The 20,507-nt window shown below is 35.4% G+C and overlaps 1 protein-coding gene across 3 annotated transcripts in view; it reads left to right on the top strand.

The window, feature by feature from the left end:
* The window catches only part of SMCHD1 (structural maintenance of chromosomes flexible hinge domain containing 1), a 152,799-nt gene that overhangs the window by 71,523 nt on the left and 60,769 nt on the right, over window positions 1-20,507 (top strand). For all 3 annotated transcript variants that reach the window (XM_027068601.2, XM_053206132.1, XM_053206131.1), the window contains 9 exons: window positions 1,395-1,543; window positions 2,455-2,543; window positions 3,100-3,218; window positions 6,683-6,850; window positions 13,872-13,997; window positions 15,990-16,069; window positions 16,299-16,456; window positions 18,014-18,129; window positions 19,776-19,840. In XM_027068601.2, coding sequence (XP_026924402.1) covers window positions 1,395-1,543; window positions 2,455-2,543; window positions 3,100-3,218; window positions 6,683-6,850; window positions 13,872-13,997; window positions 15,990-16,069; window positions 16,299-16,456; window positions 18,014-18,129; window positions 19,776-19,840 — 1,070 coding nt within the window. The remainder of the gene's footprint in view (window positions 1-1,394; window positions 1,544-2,454; window positions 2,544-3,099; window positions 3,219-6,682; window positions 6,851-13,871; window positions 13,998-15,989; window positions 16,070-16,298; window positions 16,457-18,013; window positions 18,130-19,775; window positions 19,841-20,507) is intronic.

Below are 20,507 nucleotides of genomic sequence, written 5' to 3'. Positions count from 1 at the left end.
TGGCATTTGTCCAACTTATTTTACTTTGTATAATATCCTCCAGGTCCACCCATGTTGTCTTATATGGCACAATCCCACGTGTTTTATAGCTGCATAATAATATTCCACTGTATATATACACATTTCCTTATCCATTTGTCTGTTGATGGACACTTAGGTTACTTCTATATCTTGGCTATAGTAAATAATGTTGCAGTAAACATAAAGGTGCATGTATCTTTTTGAACTAGTGTTTTGTTTTTTTTGGGTAAATACCCAAAGTTTTTGTTTTCTTTGGGTATTCTACCCGAATAGTGGAATTATTGGATCATATGGTATTTCTGTTTTTAATTTTTTGAGGAACCTTCATACTGTTTTCCAGGGTGGCTGCACCACTTTATATTCCCAACAGTGCACGAGGGTTCCTTTTTCTCCACATGGTTGGCAACACTTGTTATTTCTTGTGTTTTTTTATTTAGTCATTCTGACAGGTATAGAGTGATATCAGTGTAGTTTTGATTTGCATTTCCTTGATGATTACTGATGTTGAGTATCTTTTCATGTGTCTGTTGGCCATCTTTATGTCTTCTTTGGAGAAATAGGTATTCAGGTATTATGCCCATATTTTAATCGTGGGTTTGTTTCTGGCTTTCTATTCTGTTCCATTGATTTATGAGTTTATTTTTTATGCCAGTATCATACTGTTTTGATTACTGCAGCTTTGTAGTATGTCTTAAAATCTGGTACTGTGATACCTCCAGCTCTGTTGTTCTTTCCTAGGATTTCTTTGCCTATTCTGGGTCTCCTGTGGTACCATACAAATTTTAGTATTATGTGTTCTGCCTTTGTGAAAAATACTGTTGGTATTTTGATAGGGAGTGCATTTAATATGTAGATTGTTTTGGATAATATGGACATTTTAATAGTATTCTTCCAGTTCATGGGCATGGAATATCTTTCCCTTTGTTTTTGTCATCTTTAGTTTCTTTCATCAGTATTTTGTAGGTTTTGGAGTACAGGTCTTTCACCTCTTTGGTTAACTTTATTCATAAGTATTTTATTCTTTTTGGTGTAGTTGTAAAGGGTTTTTTTTTAATTTCTCTTTCTATACTTCATTTTTAGCATATAGAAACATTTCTGTTTTCTGGGTGTTAATTGTATATCCTGCCACTTTACTAAATTTATTACTTGTACTAGTTTTTTGGTTGGAGTCTTTAGAAGAGGGAGAAACTTCTTAATCTCACTAATATATGTATGAACCACCATCATTTATGGTCATAAAGGGACTTTCTTTTTCTTTGGAGGTGGTGAAGATGGGTTATAATTTAACTTTGATTCTTCAGTAAGATAAGTGGCATTAGGAGTACATTAGGCTAAGCTTTATATTATTCTTAGGTATATAATTTCTCTTTTAGGTTAATTGGACTCCTGAGATTAACAAAGAACACTTGCTACAGGGTCTGCTTCCTGATGTACAAGTACCGACATCTGTGAAAGATATGCGCTATTGCCAGGTTTCATTCCAAGATGATCATGTGTCTTTGGAAAGTGCATTTACAGTAAGGTTTGTGGGCATATTATATTTTGAGGTATTTCAAAATTCAGCATATGATAACAAAAATACTTGTCTCCAAAGCACACTAGTGAAAGTTATTTTTAATGTAGAAAAGATTGCAATTTCTGTGAAATAAGGTAGGTTGTCTTTGGAATAAAGTTTCACAGGAGATAGTGATTAATTCATCAGTCTTTTCACCTCTTTGGTTAAGTCCATTCCTAAGTATTTTATTCTTTAGTATACCCTGTGCTTAATGACCCTCTGGTATCTGTAAGAACTAGAACTGTCATTAAAGGAAAGCCCTCCTAGTGCAAGCAGCAGTGAAAACACCTGTGAAATGACAGATATTAAAAAATATAAAAGATACAGTGTGATCAGTGTGTTGCTCAGAAGGAAAAATTCTTTCATTGCTTCGTGATTAAAGCTGAGTCCTACCAGACCACTATGTATTGCTGATAGAAAAGGGAAGACTTATGTAAATATATATAGAAAAATCTTTTACCCTGGCCTCAGTTTCTTGCTCACCTCTTCCAGTAACCTTATTCACTTGAATTCCTCCATCCGTTTTCATAGTATTTCCAGGCTCCATAGTTGAGATAAAATTTTTAGATATACTGCTCTCCACCTGCCACCTGATCTCTTGATGAGTTATTTTTACTGACCCACCTTTTCTTTCTCAGTTCTCTAGTCATAATTTTAATCCAGCATGGATGCTATGATTTAACACTTTGCAAGCTGTCTTTTCTCTGTTTCCATTTGGTTTAATAGTGATGTTATATAAATTGAGGTATTTTTGGAGGGGTGTTGTATTTAAGATTTAGAAAGTGAGTGATATATATATGCTTACTCTTTAGCATATTAAAACTAAGTTTTTTCTACAGTCAAAGGTAGAACTAAAGCCTTTTCTTAACTAATTTCAGGCCACTTCCTGATGAGCCTAAACATTTAAAATGTGAGTTAAAAGGAGGAAAAACGGTACAAATGGGCCAAGAGCTTCAAGGAGAAATAGGTTAGTATGGTCTGCATTTTTTCTTTAAAATACTTTTAGAATATGTGCTTACCTACATTCACATTTTGGCATACATGATCTGAAAGGAAAGCTTTGGTTTTATATACATTTGGTGTTTTAAAATCTATTGTTAGAAAAGATTGCTGTATTTTTACTATCTTTGCCTAGGCTGACATAACTTTAAATCATTTTGGCAAAAATAGTTTCTTGGGAAATTTTGTTAGAATAATAATAGTTAACATTAAAACTATTACATTAAAAGTGCAAAGTAAACATATCAGTGGATTCACGTTTATTTTTCTTACATTTAGAATATTACCTGGATTAGAATAATATTGAATTATTTTCTTCAAATTTTGTAGTAAGATTAACATTAAAATGGTGTTATATATAATAAATATAAGCATAATTAAGTAGATTGTTGATTTTTTTTGGTAGCGATTATATAAGAAACAAGTATTATTTTTTACAAAAAAATACATAAGAGAACAAAGTTACAGTGGTTTTCCTAAGCATAATTTTAAGTGTTAAAATTAAACTTTCCTTTTTTATATAGTTGTAATAGTTACAGATCAGTATGGAAATCAGATTCAAGCATTTTCACCAAGTTCTTTATCTGCGTTGGGAATTGCTGGGGTTGGACTTGATAGCTCCCATTTGAAAACTACTTTTCAGGTATGATTACTTTTCATAGCAGTTGGCTTATGCCATTGGTTTACATTTAACAACATTTGGGAAAAACTAAAATAACCAAAAGAAGTTTGATTTTGGTGTTAACAATGCAAAGTCACAAAAGGGATTAAGACGGTTTTGTTATGATCAACTTTAAACATATGCAAAAAATAGAATAGCAGAGGTAATCCCCATGTTTCTATCACTCAGCCTCAATAATCACCGCTTTCCACTTCGCCATGTCTTTTTTTTTTTTTTTTAAGTTTATTTTGAGAGGGAGCGTGTGCACAAGTGGATGAGGGATAGAGAAAGAGGGAGAAAGAGAATCCCAAGTAGGTTCTGCTCAGAGCCCAATGTGGGGCTCTATCCTACCAACTGCGAGATCATGACCTGAGCTGAAACCAGTCAAGTGAGCCACTCAGGCACCCCATCATTTTGAAGCAAATTCCGTACGTTATAATGTCATCCATACATTGGTATGTCATACATGAAATGTCATCCATAAATATTTTGATATGTATGTAAAGGTAGTTTTTCATAAATAAATAAAATTTTAGTGCTTACATCCTGCATTAAACAGGATGCTAGTGAAAAAATTGGGGAAATTTATAGCTGTGCAGTTATTTGAGATTAGCTTGAAAAAAAATTACTGTAGTGGAATCGTTTCAGTTTAAAACAGGCAAACATGATGTATTCTGCTTGGAAAGATCAAAAACAACTCTCGGAAAAAAAAAGATATGGGAGTCCAGGCTTTAAGGAACCTGCCAGGCCATAGTAGGTGAGAAGGAATTCTAAGGCCCAAGTAAAGCTGAATCCAGTTAGGGCATTTAATGCTTTTTAAAAACTCTTCTTCCTTTTAGAGTCTCCATTACAGTCTTTAACCTGACAAAGGAATCATAAGAGTAGTCTCTTTGTTGCCCTTCCTTACTAGAGTTTCTTATTCTCACTAATCTGTTGATGGTATTCTAGTTCTCACGACACAACTCACTATGTCTTAGTGCCAAAGAACTTTTAATGATGTTTTGTTTACTTTACAAAGATAAAGTTTAGTGTTTGACTTTCAAGTTTTTGCATTATTTATCTCCACCCTATGTATATATGAAATCAGAAGATAACTGTTTCTGCTGTATGCATGAGCAACCTGTGCCTCCTATCACTTTATGCATAGACATCCATCTTCATTCAATAATTTTTCCTAAATTATAACCTGCCTTCCTGCCTCTTCAGTTTTCCCTATCAGATTCCCATCAGCACGTAAACATGCTGTCATATTTCTCATCATTTTTTTTTTTAAGTGTATTTATTTATTTTGAGGGAGTACGTACAAGTGGGAGAGGGGCAGAGAGAGGGAGAGAGAGAATCCCAAGCAGGCTCTGTGCTGTCAGTGCAGAGCCTGATGTAGGGCTCAAACTCAAACCATGAGATCATTGCCTGAGCAGAAATCAAGAGTTGGACACTTAACTACCCAAGATACCCCTGTCTTACCTCTCATCTTAAAAGACAAATTATACCCCCCCGCCCCCAGTCAAAACATCCTTGGGCTCTAATTCCCTGTCCATCTGTTGCTCTCTTTCTCTTCTTTCCATGGTGTAACTCCTTGGAAGAGTTGTATATACTGTTTCCACATCCTTTTTTGTCATTCTAAGGCAAGGCACTCATCATTTTTTTTTCCGTTTCACCTGACCAAATCCATTGTCCATTTTCCTTTCTCATTTTATGCCACCTATTAGATCTATCAGCATTATATACTGTAAATTTAGACTTCATCTGCTTAGTATGGCCTAAAATATCCTTAAAGTATCCTACCACAGCATAATCTCCCACCTTTCTCCATAGCTCATTATTCTTCAGCCAAGGTGACTTACTTTCTTCCTGTTGTCATTTTACAACTGAGGTATACTATCTTGACTTGTTTTCAAGCATCAGGAGTCTACCCCCAGTCTCTACAGAGAAAAAATCAGAGGCTTCTGTTTTAAAACTATTTTTTTTAATAGTGGTTTTTTTCTAAATAAAAAGTAGTTTTAATATGTTATTGATTCTTCAAATTATTTCTGCATTTGCATAAAATGTACTGCTATTCTGAAGTACATTCCTTTGATAATTTCAGCATTAGACCATAGCACCTTTCAGAATTTTATATTTAATTCTATTTGAACTCATCTACAGTTTGTAAATGCATATACAAATTTCCTTTTCAAGATTGGAAGTAAAACCAGAATAACTTCCAACAGGACTTAAACAAGAAATCATGTCTTCAAAAAGCCTTTTAATGATTCACTAATAAATACGGAATTCTAGGTTATACTTCATATATTTTCAGTTATCAGTATGTTTTACTAATGAATATTTGTTTTCCAGATATTGAAAAATTCTGAACTCATTGGGGTTTGATTAAGTTTAATTATTTTGCAGTGTCTTTGTACAGAAAATGTTCTACTAACAGTTGAGAATGTCAAACATGAAATTTTAACGCTGATTATTAATATCTGATGGAGTAGGGGCACCTGGGTGGCTTAGTAGGTTAAGTGTCCGACTTCAGCTCAGGTCATGATCTCACAGTCCATGAATTCCAGAGCTGTATCAGCTCTGTGCTGATAGCTCAGAGCCTGGAACCTGCTTCAGATTCTGTGCCTCCCTTCCTCTGCCCTTCCCCCTTCCCCTCTCTCTTTCTTTCTCAAAAATAAACATAAAAATTTTTTTTCAGTCTGATGGAACAGATTTGTGTTCATCACAAATTTGAGATAAAATTGTTAAGTATCATTGTTAAAATGAATACTAGGGTACTCGTGCCACTGTGGAATTAGTTTATATCATTCCATCACATAGCAGAAATTATAGACTAGTTTCATTGATTCCCATTAATATGCTGTGAACCTGAAATTGGGCAGTAACAAATCAAAGCCCCTAGCTTCTTGGAGATCACCTTACAATGGGAAGAGCATGCAGTAGGTAGGAAATGAGGGATAAGAAAAATAAAATGGGGTAGTGGAAACAGTACCATTATATAGGGTAGTCAGGGAACACCCCTCTGATTAAGGTATCCTGTATGCAGAAACCTAACGAAAGGCCATGTAGATTGGTAAAGAATTTTGCAAACATCAGGAAAGAACAAGTGCAAAGCACAGTTTTTGGGCAGCACACTATTGGGCAAGCACACACTTTGCTGTTTTGGGAATAAAAAGGAGATGGTGGAAATAAGAGGTTAATTAGGAAAAGAGGAGATAAAAAGACATAGCACCTTTTAGATCTCTCTCTCACAAAAAAGAAATTCAGCTTCTCCTTTCAAGGAAGTGAATTTGGTAGTATGCCAGTATTGGTATGTGTGCAAGTTATTTGCCATTAGTTATACGGAGAAACATATCTGTATGCATAGTGGGTTAATGACAACATTTTCTTTTTCTTTCTTTTTTTTTTTTTTTGAAAACTAAACATTACATCCCTCTTTTCAATGTACCTTTCCTCACTAGGAAAATACACAAAGTATAAGTGTAAAAGGCATCAAATTTATTCCAGGCCCTCCTGGAAATAAGGATCTTTGTTTTACTTGGCGTGAATTTTCTGACTTTATTCGAGTGCAGCTAATTTCTGGACCACCAGCAAAACTTCTCCTTATAGACTGGCCAGAATTAAAGGAGGTAAGTAACTGCCTTGATTAAAGGAAAGAATTTACTATCACATGGCTTATTACTTTCAGGTTGTGAGTGGGTAGATATATTTTACTGTTGAAGTAACAGCAAATAGCATTGGTAACAATAACAAAAGGACAAAGTAATATACTAAATACTTCGTTATTTAATTCATCACTTGTGTCCTCATTTGTTAAAGAATAGGGAAATAACTTGAACACTGAGAAATATACAGTATGTTATTTTTGCTAGAATTTAAATTAAAAAAATTTTTTAAGAGTGTAATCACACCTTAAAATTTTATTACAGAAATTTTCGAACATGCATACAAGTGAAAATAGCATAATGAATCCCCAGGTTTAACAGTTACTGTTTTTTTCCCAATTTTGTTCCATTGTTCTGTCTTACTGTCTTAAAATGTTTTCTCTGGAGTTTGACAAAGCACATCAGATATCAAGTCATTATACACATGAAAACATTGGCATGCCTTCCTTTACAAATAGTTAAATCTTAAGTATAAACTTTGCAAATTTCTGTTAAATCTTTTGAGTTTTTACTAAATGTTTAGAATTCTGGTTTTAAAATATTTGGATTTTTGTTTTCAGTTTTGGTCTAGCAGGGCTCTACCTGTTGGTATGACAGCTTACATACTTTTCTAAAGGAAGATGAGCTTATCACCATGGTCATGGATGAAATTAATACTTTTAAAGGAGTACATCACTTAAGAAAAGTGTACATTATCTGTGGTCTAGTTTGAGATTGCTCTTTTTGGTTTGTGAATTTAAAATAGGTAAACAAGTGGTGACAGTGAGCTCTAAAATTTTTTTCTGTAATATGTTGATTGAGGAGTTTTACTGTAAAGCCAGTGCTTTTTTATTTGGGAGCATTTATACTACATAAGTAATACACTTTGTGTTTAATGAAGTCAATAAAGTATTTGTTGGTTGATGACATTATGAAATAATTGTTTACCTTTGAGGTGGAAAAAATGTTAACATGTTCATCTTTTTATATGGATTTGTGTTGGGGAATGTCAAAAATAATGACAGTTTAACTCAAAAGATTTTTAGAAGATTAATTTGCAGATATCATAGAAATCCAGAAGCTTTAAAAAAACTGATTTCTCATTATGTTAGAGAAATGGTTATATGTAGATAAGGCTGTAAAAGTAATCACTGAATGTCTGGTATTCCTAAAATTTCCTAATTCTGTTTTTAAAAAATTTATTTAAGCTCAAGTTAGTTAACAATACAGTGTAGTAATTCGTTTCAGGAGTAGAATCCAGTGATTCATCACTTACATACATATAACACCCAGTGCTCATCCCAGCAAGTGCCCTCCTTAATTCCCATCATCTGCTTAGCTGTCCCCTCACCCACCTCCCCTCCAGCAGCCCTCAGTTTGTGCTCTGTATTTAAGAGTCTCTTATTGTTTGCCTCCCTCTTTTTTTTTTTATCTTATTTTTCCTTCCCTTCCCCTGTGTTCATCTGTTTTGTTTCTTAAATTCCACATGAGTGAAATCATGTGATATTTGTCTTTCTTTGAGTGACTTATTTCTCTTAGCCTAAGCCATGTTGTTGCAAATGGCAAGATTTCTTTTTTTTTTTTTTTTTTGACCACCAAGTAATAATTCCAGAGTGTATATATACCACATCATCTTATCCATTCATCAGTCAGTGGACATTTGGGCTCTTTCCAAACTTTGGCTATTGTCGATAGTGCTGCTATAAACGTTGGGGTGCAGGTGCCCCTTAGAATCAGCATTTTTGTATCCTTTGAATAAATACCAAGTAGTGCAGTTGCTGGGTCACAGGGTAGTTGTATTTTTAATGTTTTGATGAACCTTCGTACTGTTTTCCAGAGAGGCTGGATCAGTTTGCATTCCTGCTAACAGGGCCAAACTGTCCCCCTTTCTCCACATCCTCACCAACATCTGTTGTTTCCTGAGTTGTTTATTTTAGCCATTCTGACAAGTGTGAGGTGGTATCTCATTGTGGTTTTGATTTGTAGTTCTGTGATGATGAGTGAGATTGAGCATCTTTTCATGTGTCTGTGTGCCATCTGGATGTCTTCTTGGGAAAAGTATCCATTCATGTCTTTGGCCCATTTTTTTCACTGGATTATTTGTTTCTTGGGGTGTTGAGTTGGGTAAGTTCTTTATAGGTTTTAGATACTAACCCTTTATCCAGTACATCATTTATAAATATCTTCTCCCATTCCATCAGTTGCTTTTTAGTTTTGTTGACTGTTTCCTTTGCTGTGCAGAAGCTTTTTATCTTGAGGAGGTCCCAGTAGTTCATTTTTGCTTCGGTTTCCCTTGCCTTTGGTGACTTGTCTAGTAAGAAGCTGCTTCTGGCCGAGGTCATAGAGGTTTTTGCCTGTTTTCTTCTCTAGGATTTTGATTATTTCCTGTCTCATATTTAGGTCTTTCATCCATTTTGGATTTATTTTGTATATGGTGTAAGAAAGTGGTCCAGTGTCATTTTTCATGTCGCTGTCCAGTTTTCCCAGCACCATTTGCTAAAGAGACTGTCTTTTTTCCATTGGATACTCTTTCCTGCTTTGTCAGAGATTAGTTAGCCTTACATTTGTGGGTTCCTTTCTGGGTTCTCTATTCTGTTCCATTGATCTGTATGTTTTTGTGCCAGTACCATACTGTCTTGATGATTACAGCTTTGTAATACAGCTCGAAGTCCGGAATTGTGATGCCTCCATCTTTGGTTTTCTTTTTCCAACATTACTTTGGCTGTTTGGGATTTTCTCTGGTTCCCTATAAGTTTTAGAATTATAGCTCTGTGAATCTAGCTCTGTGAAGAATGCTGGTATTATTTTGATAGGGATTGCATTGAATGTGTAGATTACTTTAATCGACATTTAGCAATATTTGTTCTTCTGATCCTTGAGTGTGGAATGTTTTCCCATTTCTTTGCGTCTTCTTCAGTTTCTTACATAAGCTTTCTGTAGTTTTCACTGTACAGATCCAAATCAACCTCTTTGGTTAGGTTGATTCTTAGGTATCTTATGGTTTTTGCTGCAGTTACAAATGGGATCAATTTCCTGATATCTCTTTCTGTTGCTTCATTATTGGTGTATAGAAATGCAGCCAGTTTCTATTTCTTTGATTTTATATCCTGCAACTTTGCTAAATTCATGTATGAGCTGTAGCAGTTTTTTTGGTGGAGTTTTTAGGGTTTTCCATGTAGAGTAAGTATCTTGTCATCTTGGAAGAGTGAAAGTTTGACTTCTTCCTTGCCAATTTGTATGCCTTTATTTATTTTGTTGTCTGACTGCTGAGGCTACGACTTCCAGTACTTTGTTGAACAACAGTGGTGACAGTGGACATCCTTGTTGTGTTCCTGACCTTAGGGGGAAAGCGCTCAGTTTTTCCCCATTGAGGATGATAGTTAGCTGTGGGCCTTTCATATAAGGCCTTGTGATGTTGAGATACGTTCTGTCTATCCCACTTTCTTGAGGGTTTTTATCAAGAAAGGGTGCTGTATTTTGTCAGATGCATTTTCTTTCTTTCTTTTTTTTTTTTTTAATGTTTATTTATTATTAAGAGACAGAGAGACACAGAGCGTGAGCAGGGAAGGGGTAGAGAGAGGGGGAGACATAGAATCTGAAGTAGGCTCCAGGCTTTGAGCTGTCAGCACAGAGCCCGACACAGGGCTCAAACTCACAAACTGCGAGATCATGACCTGAGCTGAAGTCGGTCGCTTAACCAACTGAGCGACCCAGGCGCTCCTGTCAGATGCATTTTCTGTATCTATTGAGAGGATCATAGGTTTCTTATCCTTTATTTTATTAATGTTGTGTATCAGGTTGTTGGATTTGTGAGTATTGAACCAGTCCTGCAGCCCAGGAATAAATCCTATTTGATTATAATGAATAATTATTTTTTTGAATGTTTCTTTTTGAGAGGGAGGGAGAGACTGAGCACAAGTGGGAGAGGGGCAGCGAGAGAGGGAGACACAGAATCACAAGCAGGCTCCAGGCTCTGAGCTGTCAGCACAGAGACTGACGCAGGGCTCGAACCCATGAACTGTGAGATCATGACCTGATTCGAAGTTGGATGCTTAACCAACTGAGCCATCCAGGCACCCCAATGAATAAATCTTTTAACATACTGTTGAATTTGATTTGCCTAGTATCTTGTTGAGAATTTTTGCATCCAGGTTCATCAGGGATATTGGCCTATAACTTTCCTTTTTATTGGGGTCTTTGTTTTTGGAATCAAGGTAATGCTGGCTTCGTAGAATGAGTTTGGAAGCTTTCCTTCCGTTTCTATTTTCTGGAACAGTTTGAGAAGAATAGGTATTAACTCTGCTTTAAACATCTCATAGGATACCCCTGGGAAGCCATCTGGCCCAGGACTCTCTTTTTGTTGGGAGATTTTTGATAACTGATTCAATTTCTTTGCTGGCTGTGGGCCTGTTCAAATTTTCTATTTCTTATCATTTGAATTTTGGTCGTGTGTGTCCATTTCTTCCAGATTGCCCAGTTTGTTGGCATAAAATTTTTCATAGTATTAACAACTGTTTGTATTTCTGTGGTGTTGGTTGTGATCTCTCCTCTTTCGTTACTGATTTTTATCTTTGTGGGTCCTGTCTTTTTGATACGTCTGGCTCGTGGTTTATCAATTTTATTTATTCTTTCAAAGAACTAGTCTTCAATTTCATTGATCTGTCTACTGGGTTTTTTTTGTTTCTGTATCATTTATTTCTGCTGTTATCTTTATTATTTTCCTTTTTCTGCTTGTTTTAGATTTTATTTGCTGCTGCTTTTGTAGCTCCTTTAGGCGTGAGGTTAGGTTGTGTATTTGAGACCATTCTTGCTTCTCGAGATAGTCCTGAATAGCAATGTACTTTCCTCTTAGGACTGCCTTTGCTGTATCCCACAGGGTTTCGACTGTCATGTTTTCATTTTCATTGGCTTCCATGTATTTTTTTTTTAATCTCTTTTTCAATTTCCTGGTTAACCCGTTCATTCTTTAGTAAGATGTTCTTTAACCTCTGTGTATTTTTTCCTTTGGTTGATTTCAAGTTTCATAGCGTTGTGATCTGAAAATATGCATGGTATGATCTTGATCTTTTTATATCTATCGAGGACTGATTTGTGTGACCCAGGATGTGATCTATTCTGGAGAATATTCCATATGCACTAGAGAAGAATATGTATTCTGCTGTTTTAGGATGAAATGTTCTGAATGTATCTGTTAGGTCCTAATTAATTCTTGACCCTACCTTCCCCCTAATAGGATCTGAAGTGGAAAAGGGGAACTAATTTAACACCTAACTGATAAATAGAAAAAAACGTATAAATGTTACATTAATATACACATATGTTCTTTCATTTAGTCTTAACATTATGCACTTTTTAACATTCTTATTTTATAAATGAGGAAACTGAAATCCTGAAACATTGTTACATTCCAATATTAGAAAGTGGTAGAGGTTTGTAATTATGAACATTAGATTTTGGATACTTCCTCCCCCGCCCCCCCCCCCTTTCTCTCAGACAACTCTGTGACTAACAGTTTAGGCTACAAGTCATTTATTAAAGAATATTCTTTAAAAGTAATTACTGTGTGACGGGTAGACAATGTGTTTAGGAATAAAGTACCATGATAATGTTTGCATTTGGAAACTGTCATTGATTTTTTAAATTCAGGCTTTTAATAAACTTTGGCAGATGGAATATAGTCAACTATAGCCATGTAAAATTTGTGATCGTTAAGCATTTTAACTAAACTAGTCTTAAAGTTCTTTTTTTAAGAAAAATTAAGTCCTATCCAAAACACATTAGTATTTTCCCCACTTTTAGCAACCTCCTAATTTGAACCAACTACCTCTAGTAAAGTGGGGCTTGGAGGAAGCAGAGGAAACATTATTAATAGGAAAGAGATGATAAATCAACTTTACTTTTTCACTAGTCAGTTCTCTCCAATCTTTTTTTCAGCTTTTAAAATATGATACATAAGATTGGAAATTCATCAGGTTTCTTGCTAGGCAGTGTGTTTCCTTTGATATGTTCAGTACAAATAGGTCAACAAGCAAATTCCCAGAATTACATAGCCGTTACATGGAGGAAAAAAACAAGCATTTTTGTATAGATTATCAGCAACTAGTCCTATTTATGTATGTATGTTTGTATGTATTTTCTTTTTTTTAATTTAAATTTTATTTAGTTAACATACAGTACAATATTGGTTTCAGGAGTAAAATTCAGTGATTCATCACTTACATACAACACCCAGTGCTCATCATAAGTGTCTTCGTTAAGTACCACTCTAGCCCATCTTCCACCCACCTCCCTCCGTCAACCCATATATATGTCTTTTCTCTATCATTAAGAGTCTCTTGTTTGTTTCCCTCTCTTTTCTAGTCCTGTTTAATGAGTGGTAGAAAGCTGTGTATTACTGCTTCATGTAAAGTGCCTGAGTGCTTGTCCTTGACAGAGGAGCTAAACCATAGACAGCCAGTGCTAAATCTGAGAACCTAAGATAAGCTTTTAAGTAATTCCTTTTTTTTTTAAATGCTTATTTATTTATTTTTGAGAAGGAGGAAAAGGGAGAGAGAGACTGTGTGCGAGTTGCAGGAGGGAAATATAGAGGGAGAGAGAGAATCCCAAGCAGGCTCCACACTGTCAGCACAGAGCCCAGCAGGGGCTTGATCTCATGAACCATGAGATCATGACCTGAGCCAAAATCAGTGGTCAGACGCTCAACCGACTGAGCCACCCAGATGCCCCCATTGAAGTCATTCTAATATGTAACTTTTAGGGATGTGTTAAAAGCCATAATGTCAAATGCTTTTTTTTTGAACTTTTATTACAATTAATTCCTGCTATAAGATGATGATCACTGGTGACAATATAATTCACTTTCAGAAGTTTATTTTAATAGATGAAGAAGCCATTTGTGACTAGAACCAAGATAAATTAAGTGATCATTTAATAAGTGTACAAGTAGTAATTATATCATTTGGCACATATGCTTTAATGCTTTTGAAAATATTTATACCTGTTTTAGTCCATTCCAGTGATTAATGGAAGAGAATTACAGAATCCTCTCATTGTTCAACTTTGTGATCAGTGGGACAATCCAGCACCTGTACCACAGGTCAAAATAAGTCTTGTGAAAGCTAACAATTTAAAGGTAAGTTTTAAAAACATCCTTACATAATTTTCGTCTACTTAAAATTTTGGGTTTCATTGTCATAATGTTATTAGATGTCATATTTTTAAAAACATAGTCTTACATAACCTTGATTATTGCTTAGTTTAAATCACCTTAAAGATTTTTCATAATTATTTTGAGGAACTAAACTTCATATCTTGCGAGCAATGTAATAAGGGGCAGTATTCTACAGTTACGATTCTTTCAATACTAGTATGTATTTGGATTTCAGATTAGAATGAATAGATGACACTGAGAAAGTGAGTAAGGGCAAATATAGTGGCCTACAATATGGGTTAAGGAATAGGCATTACTTGGGAAATGTAAGCTAAAGGTGATCAAAAAGCATCATGTGAGTACCTGTCCTCCATACCTTATGGAGTGCTACCAGGGCCTGGGCATACTGCTAGACTTATACTGAGTTATATTCTAGGATATGGGGCAAGCATGAGTATCGCCTTGTAATGTTTGGGGGCAAACATTGTGCTTAATACCAAGAAGTCCTAGATTAGGTACCACCTGTTTACACGAGCACTGGGATTGCCAGCTTCTTGGGTTCTAGTGGGAAGGAACTTGGGGTGCCTGGTACAGAGTTGGAGGCCCTCCTGTGAGGGGAAATGGGAGAAGCTGCTTGTCCCTTGCAAAGTTGTATTGTGACATAGTCCCTCCTAATGAAGTCAATTAATTTGTCCCAGTCAGGTTGTTACCAGGCAGCACAGAGACAATTCCTGGGCCAGGCTTAAGTATCCTTCTATGAACATTTTATCATTTTAGTGGATAAAAACAGTTGAGATTATGTAAATATTCAGTTGTCTTAAAAATAATCCATTAATTCAATAAGAACTCGTAACAGGTTTCTAGGACCTGACACGTTGATCTTAAAAGTCATATGGGAAATTAAAATGCCAAGAATGGCTTGGGATCCACATAGACTTATTTTCATAGTAAAATAGTCAGGGTCAGTCTTTCTGTTAAGAAAGACTGTGGTATTGCTGCTATATACACCTGGAAGTAGAAGACATGCTTCTTGGGCTTAGCAACAAGAATTTAGGACCCAGATGGAAGAAATACTTTGAGAAAGATGAGTTGAGAGGTAAATGGATCAAAGGGTAAATGAGATAAGTAAAATAAAGGATTTTATTTTGTCATTTTGATTGTGCCTTCTCATTTTCGCCTATTGCTTTTTTGCATGTACCTACCATATTACCTAATTTTTAGGTTCCATTAAGCAGAAATGGATATCAGAGCTTAGGAAAGAGTCTGATATTCTGCTACAACAGTTTACAAATTCACTTTTGTTGTCAGTGTTTGCGTTTAGGAGAGTTAAACTGATTATTTTCTACCACAAATAAGAATATTAGTCTAGTTTCACAGAAGTATTTGTAGAAGGCTGAGAGATTCTTTTAACCAGTGATGAGTACCATTGATTTTTATTCATTGGAAAGTGAAAGCTTGGTTGTCACTAAGAAGGTAGTGTTGCAACAGAGGTCTAAGGAACACGTCTGAGTAAACATGAAGAGAAAGATGAGTAACAATGGACATATTATCTTGATGCCTTGACTTAAATGTATATTTATGGTATATTTATGTTTATTTCACCTGTGCCATTCCCCCACCCCACCTCCTCAGCCCCTATTTTGGAATGTACCTTCAGTGTTTGTATAACCAACCTTCACTTGAAATATCATTGCTGTTGAAGCAGTGAGCATTGAATTCTGCAACTTAGTAACTGAAATACACTGAATTATAGTTTAATTGATTGATCAAGATGAGAAGTTGTCCTTTGGGTTAAGTAATTATATATTACATTATTTCTACTAGTTCAGATTAGGAAATCAAAGATTGTAGAAGTGTGTGCAAGTACAAATTTTAAAATAGTAATGGAGGAAAAGAACATTGTAATAGGGGAAAAGAATTTGTTCTCTAGAATTGTCTAATTAACCGTTCTGTTTTGTTTTGTTTTGTTTTTAGCTTACTCCTTCAAACCAACAACATAAAACAGATGAAAAGGGCAGGGCTAATTTGGGAGTGTTCAGTGTTTATGCCCCTAGGTAAGAACCAAAAGTTTGATAGTTATTAGTCATATAAAAATTGAGTTTTCTTATTCCTTGCCGAAGAGTAATAATTAGCCTTCTATTTAGTGTTAGGTAGTAGATGAAACTGAACAGGAGTAGGGAGATTTTGTAAATGAGTTTAACTTTGTATAAGTTGTCTCAATTTTTAAGCTATAACTATAATGTAATTAGAACTCTTTGTCTCTCTTTTTCTCCCTCCTGTTAGAGGAGAACATGTGATGCAGGTTAGAGCCATTTATAACAAAAGTAACATAGAAGGACCTATAATTAAGTTAATGATTCTTCCGGACCCTGAAAAACCTATTCGTCTCAATATTAAATATGACAAAGATGCTTCCTTTTTAGCAGGGGGTATTTTCACTGGTGAGTAAGTCACAAATTTCAAATAGATTTGTAATGATAATTGCTTTTTACACTAGTGGAATAAATTATTTATTCTAGATATTCAGCATGATAAAAAACAAGCCTGCATAGCATTTTAAATGGCAAAGAAAATGTTTGATTTAACTATATCTTCTTTCATCTCTATTGTACATTCCCTTAATGGTCAAGAATGAACGGAAAGTTTGTACATAAGCTGAGAGCCTGTGGTAATGGAGTTTGTGTTTGTTCATTCACTGGATTGTGAAGTTCTGCAAAAGAAGGATGGCAAGAACTGTGGCAGTTCTATTACATAGGTTGTAATGTCATCTTCAACCAAATAGAACCAGGATTGTTTAACTTAATTTGGATGAAAACATCAGAATTTATTATTAAAGCTATTTCAAAACAAAAAACATTTCCTAAATACCTGCGATGTCCAGACACTGTATTGGGCTCTTGGTTCCAATAATGAATACAACAATTGCCAATGAGTTCTGTCTACTGTAGAAAACACTTAAGTAAGCAGATAATTTCAGTGTAGTCTGGCAGTGTAGTCTTCCTATTTTCAATAGGAAATGGTATTTACTTTATATGGGTAATTTTCTTGAAGACTTTGTTTTCTTAAAGGGATGAATTCCTATACATAGTTGTAAGCAGTAGAAACAAGCAGACCAAAAAGTTTAGATTATAAAATTAATAATTTTTAATAATTGTTACATATATACATAGCCTTTATACTCATAATTTTAAGTCTGTTTCAAGAGGTAAGACCTATTTCCTGTCATTAAACTATATCCATCAGGGGTGCCTGGGTGGCTCAGTCGGTTGAGCATCCTACTCTTGGTTTCAGCTCAGGTTATGATCTCACGGTTTGTGGGTTCTAGCCCCACGTTAGTCTCTAAGCTGCTGGTGCGGAGCCTGCTTGGGATTCATTCATTCATTCATTCATTCATTCTCTCTCTCTCTCTCTCTCTCTCTCTCTCTCTCTCTCTCTCTCTCTCCCCCCCCCTCCCTCCCTCACTCTCCCCCCTTCTGCCCCTCCCCCACTCACATGCTTGTGCACCCTTGAACTTTCTCTCTCTCTCCCTCCTTCCCTCCCTCCCTCTAAGTAAACAAAACTTTAAAAAATTATACCCATCATATGGGTGCCAGGTGAATAAAACCGTAAAATATACACTGAATTCTCAGAATACATAAAGCACATGGATTTATGACCAGTTGCCTTATTCTGTGTTGCTGAGTATCCACAGTCTAACCTTTTTGGTCTTGCATGGTAGAACTTCTAGCAAGGCAGATTGTGAAAAGAAGGCAAAGGATTAATAATAGTAAAGATGTATGTGTTAGATTTCTGGAAGAGATTTAGCATTAGAGTTGTCTGTCAGGATTAGTACATTTTTATAGACAGATTATTGGGGAATGCTGATTACAGAATGGTTTTGTTTTCTTCAGAATTTCATTATTAACATTTAAACAAAATGTGCACTTTAAGACGTACGGTTATTTAACCAAATTCATTAAGTGGACTAGGAAATAATTTTTTAATATTCACCATGACAGATTTTATGATTACTGTTATTTCTGAAGATGACAGTATCATCAAAAATATTAATCCAGCACGTATTTCCATGAAAATGTGGCAGCTGTCTAACAGTGGGAACCGACCACCAGCAAATGTGAGTTCTGGGGAAGCATTTTTAGAAGTTAAAATTAACTCTTACATTTAACTTAAATGTAATTTAATGCAAGAATGCAGTCTGTATATACTGAAGAACTACACATTAACCCACTTCATCACTTGAGATATGTATGTATATATGAGTATATTAGAATATGTTTCAAAATTAAGTGTTGATTCTTTTGAAAAAGAGTAGCCTACATTGTGATATTCCTTGAACTTTAAGATATTTTACACTTTAAAATTATCTAAAGGACAGGGACACCAGGGTGGCTCAGTCAGTTAAGCAGCCGACTTTGGCTCAGGTCATTATCTTGCAGTTTGTGAGTTCGAGCCCTGTGTCAGGCTCTGTGCTGACAGCTCGAAGCCTGGAGCCTGCTTTGGATTCTGTGTCTCCCTCTCTCTCCATCCGTCCCTACCTCCCTCCCTCTCCCTCCCTCCCTCCCTCTCCTTCTCTCTGTCTCTCTCTCTCTCTCAAAATTAAATAAACATTTAAAAAAATTCTAAAGGACAGTGGCACTGTTAAATACCACTAAGAGATAATATATAAAATGAGACAGTAAAGAGATGTGATGATACACTTACAGGATACAGGAGGGAGGGTAGAGTGGTGAGAATAGTTGAGGGTCTAAGCAGCACAGTCCAATAGAAATATAATACAAGTCACACATAATATTTATATTTTTCTAGTGGATACATTAAAAGAGTAAAAAGAAAGAAGTAAAATTAATTTTAAAGTAGTTTTAACCTAACATCAAGTTACCATTTAAACATGTACTCAGTATTTAAAGTTTATTAATGAGATTTTACATTCTTTTATGTTACCAGTCTTTGAAATTTCATGTGTATTTTATGCTTACACCACCTTTCAGTTTGATCCAGATATATTTCAAGTGCTTAGTAGCCACGTGGAGCTTTAACTAGGTTCTTTAATTTATACTGTCACTCCCATCAGGCTGCTATTACCATGTCACCCCCACAGAGATCCTTTGTGTACCTTTTACATGGTATGTCACAGGGGCGCCTGGGTGGCTCAATCAGTTAAGCGTCCGACTTCAGCTGAGGTCATGATCTCATGGTTCATGAGTTCAAGCCCTGAGTCAGGCTCTGTGCTGACAGCTCAGAGGCTCGAGACTGCTTCAGATTCTGTGTCTCCCTCTGTCTATGCTCCTTTGCTGCTCACACTCTGTCTCTTTCTTTCTCTCTCAAAAATAAACATTAAAAAAAGTTTTTTTTAATGGTTGTCCCCATGATTAATCTCATTATTGAATCTTAAATGCATTGTAGGGGCGCCTGGGTGGCTCATTCGGTTAAGCATCCGACTTTGGCTCGGGTTGTGATTTCATGGTTCGTGAGTTCAAGCCCCACATTGGGCTCTGTGCTGACAGCTCGGAGCCTGGAGCCTGCTTCTGATTCTGTTTCCCTTTCTCTCTGCCCTTCCCCTGCTCATGCTCTGTCTCTCAAAAATAAATAAATGTAAAAAAAATTTGTTTTAATTTTAATGCATTGTAAAGATATATATGTATAGCTGTGTGTGTATGTATTTATAAATCCAGATGTGATCTGTGTATTTGCGTTTAGTGGAAATATAAAGGTTTCATCCTGATTTCTCCCTCCCCTCCTTCTCTCCTACTTCCTTTCTAGGCAGAAACATTTAGTTGTAATAAAATAAAAGATAATGACAAAGAAGATGGCTGCTTCTACTTCAGGTACTTCTCAAGTCATTTCATATTTGTATGCATAATTTGTTATAAAGTGATTTCAGCCTTGATGATGTTTGTCTGGCTCAGCTGGTGAAAAAGTAATTTATGATTGGAAAGAAAATGTTAGTGTTTTAATTTTTCTCAGGAATTATTTTGAGAAAATAAGTATTTTGTTTGTAAGCTTTGTAAAATGGTTTGGGGAAGGATTGTTGTGATGGTTATATTAACTTTCAAAACTAGGATCAGAAAAATTTACATTATGTTGCCAGAGCACTTTATAATATATACATTTGTATAGTTCAAAACTTAAAAGGTATGAAGTAACGTAGGTAACTGAACTAGCTTTGTTTTTGTTTTTGTTTTTTTTTTTTTTTTTACAGTTTTACTAAATTACTTTGGATTGAATTCACTTGAATTGTTGCTTTTGTTTTCTGGACCTCTGCTGTGAAATATGAAAATTGTTTGCTTTTTTTTTTTTTTTCTCAAGTTAGTTAAAATACAGTGTACTCTTGGCTTCAGTAGTAGAATCCAGTGATTGATGACTTACATATAACACCCAGTGCTCATCCCAACAAGTGCCCTCCTTAATGTCCATCACCCATTTTCCCCACCCCTCACTCCCACACCCCCATTAAACCTCAGTTCTCTGTATTTAACAGTCTCTTATGGTTTG

The sequence above is a fragment of the Acinonyx jubatus genome, chromosome D3, assembly GCF_027475565.1.
Source record: "Acinonyx jubatus isolate Ajub_Pintada_27869175 chromosome D3, VMU_Ajub_asm_v1.0, whole genome shotgun sequence".
NCBI lineage: Eukaryota > Metazoa > Chordata > Mammalia > Carnivora > Felidae > Acinonyx > Acinonyx jubatus.
This window is presented reverse-complemented; position numbering and strand designations above follow the sequence as displayed.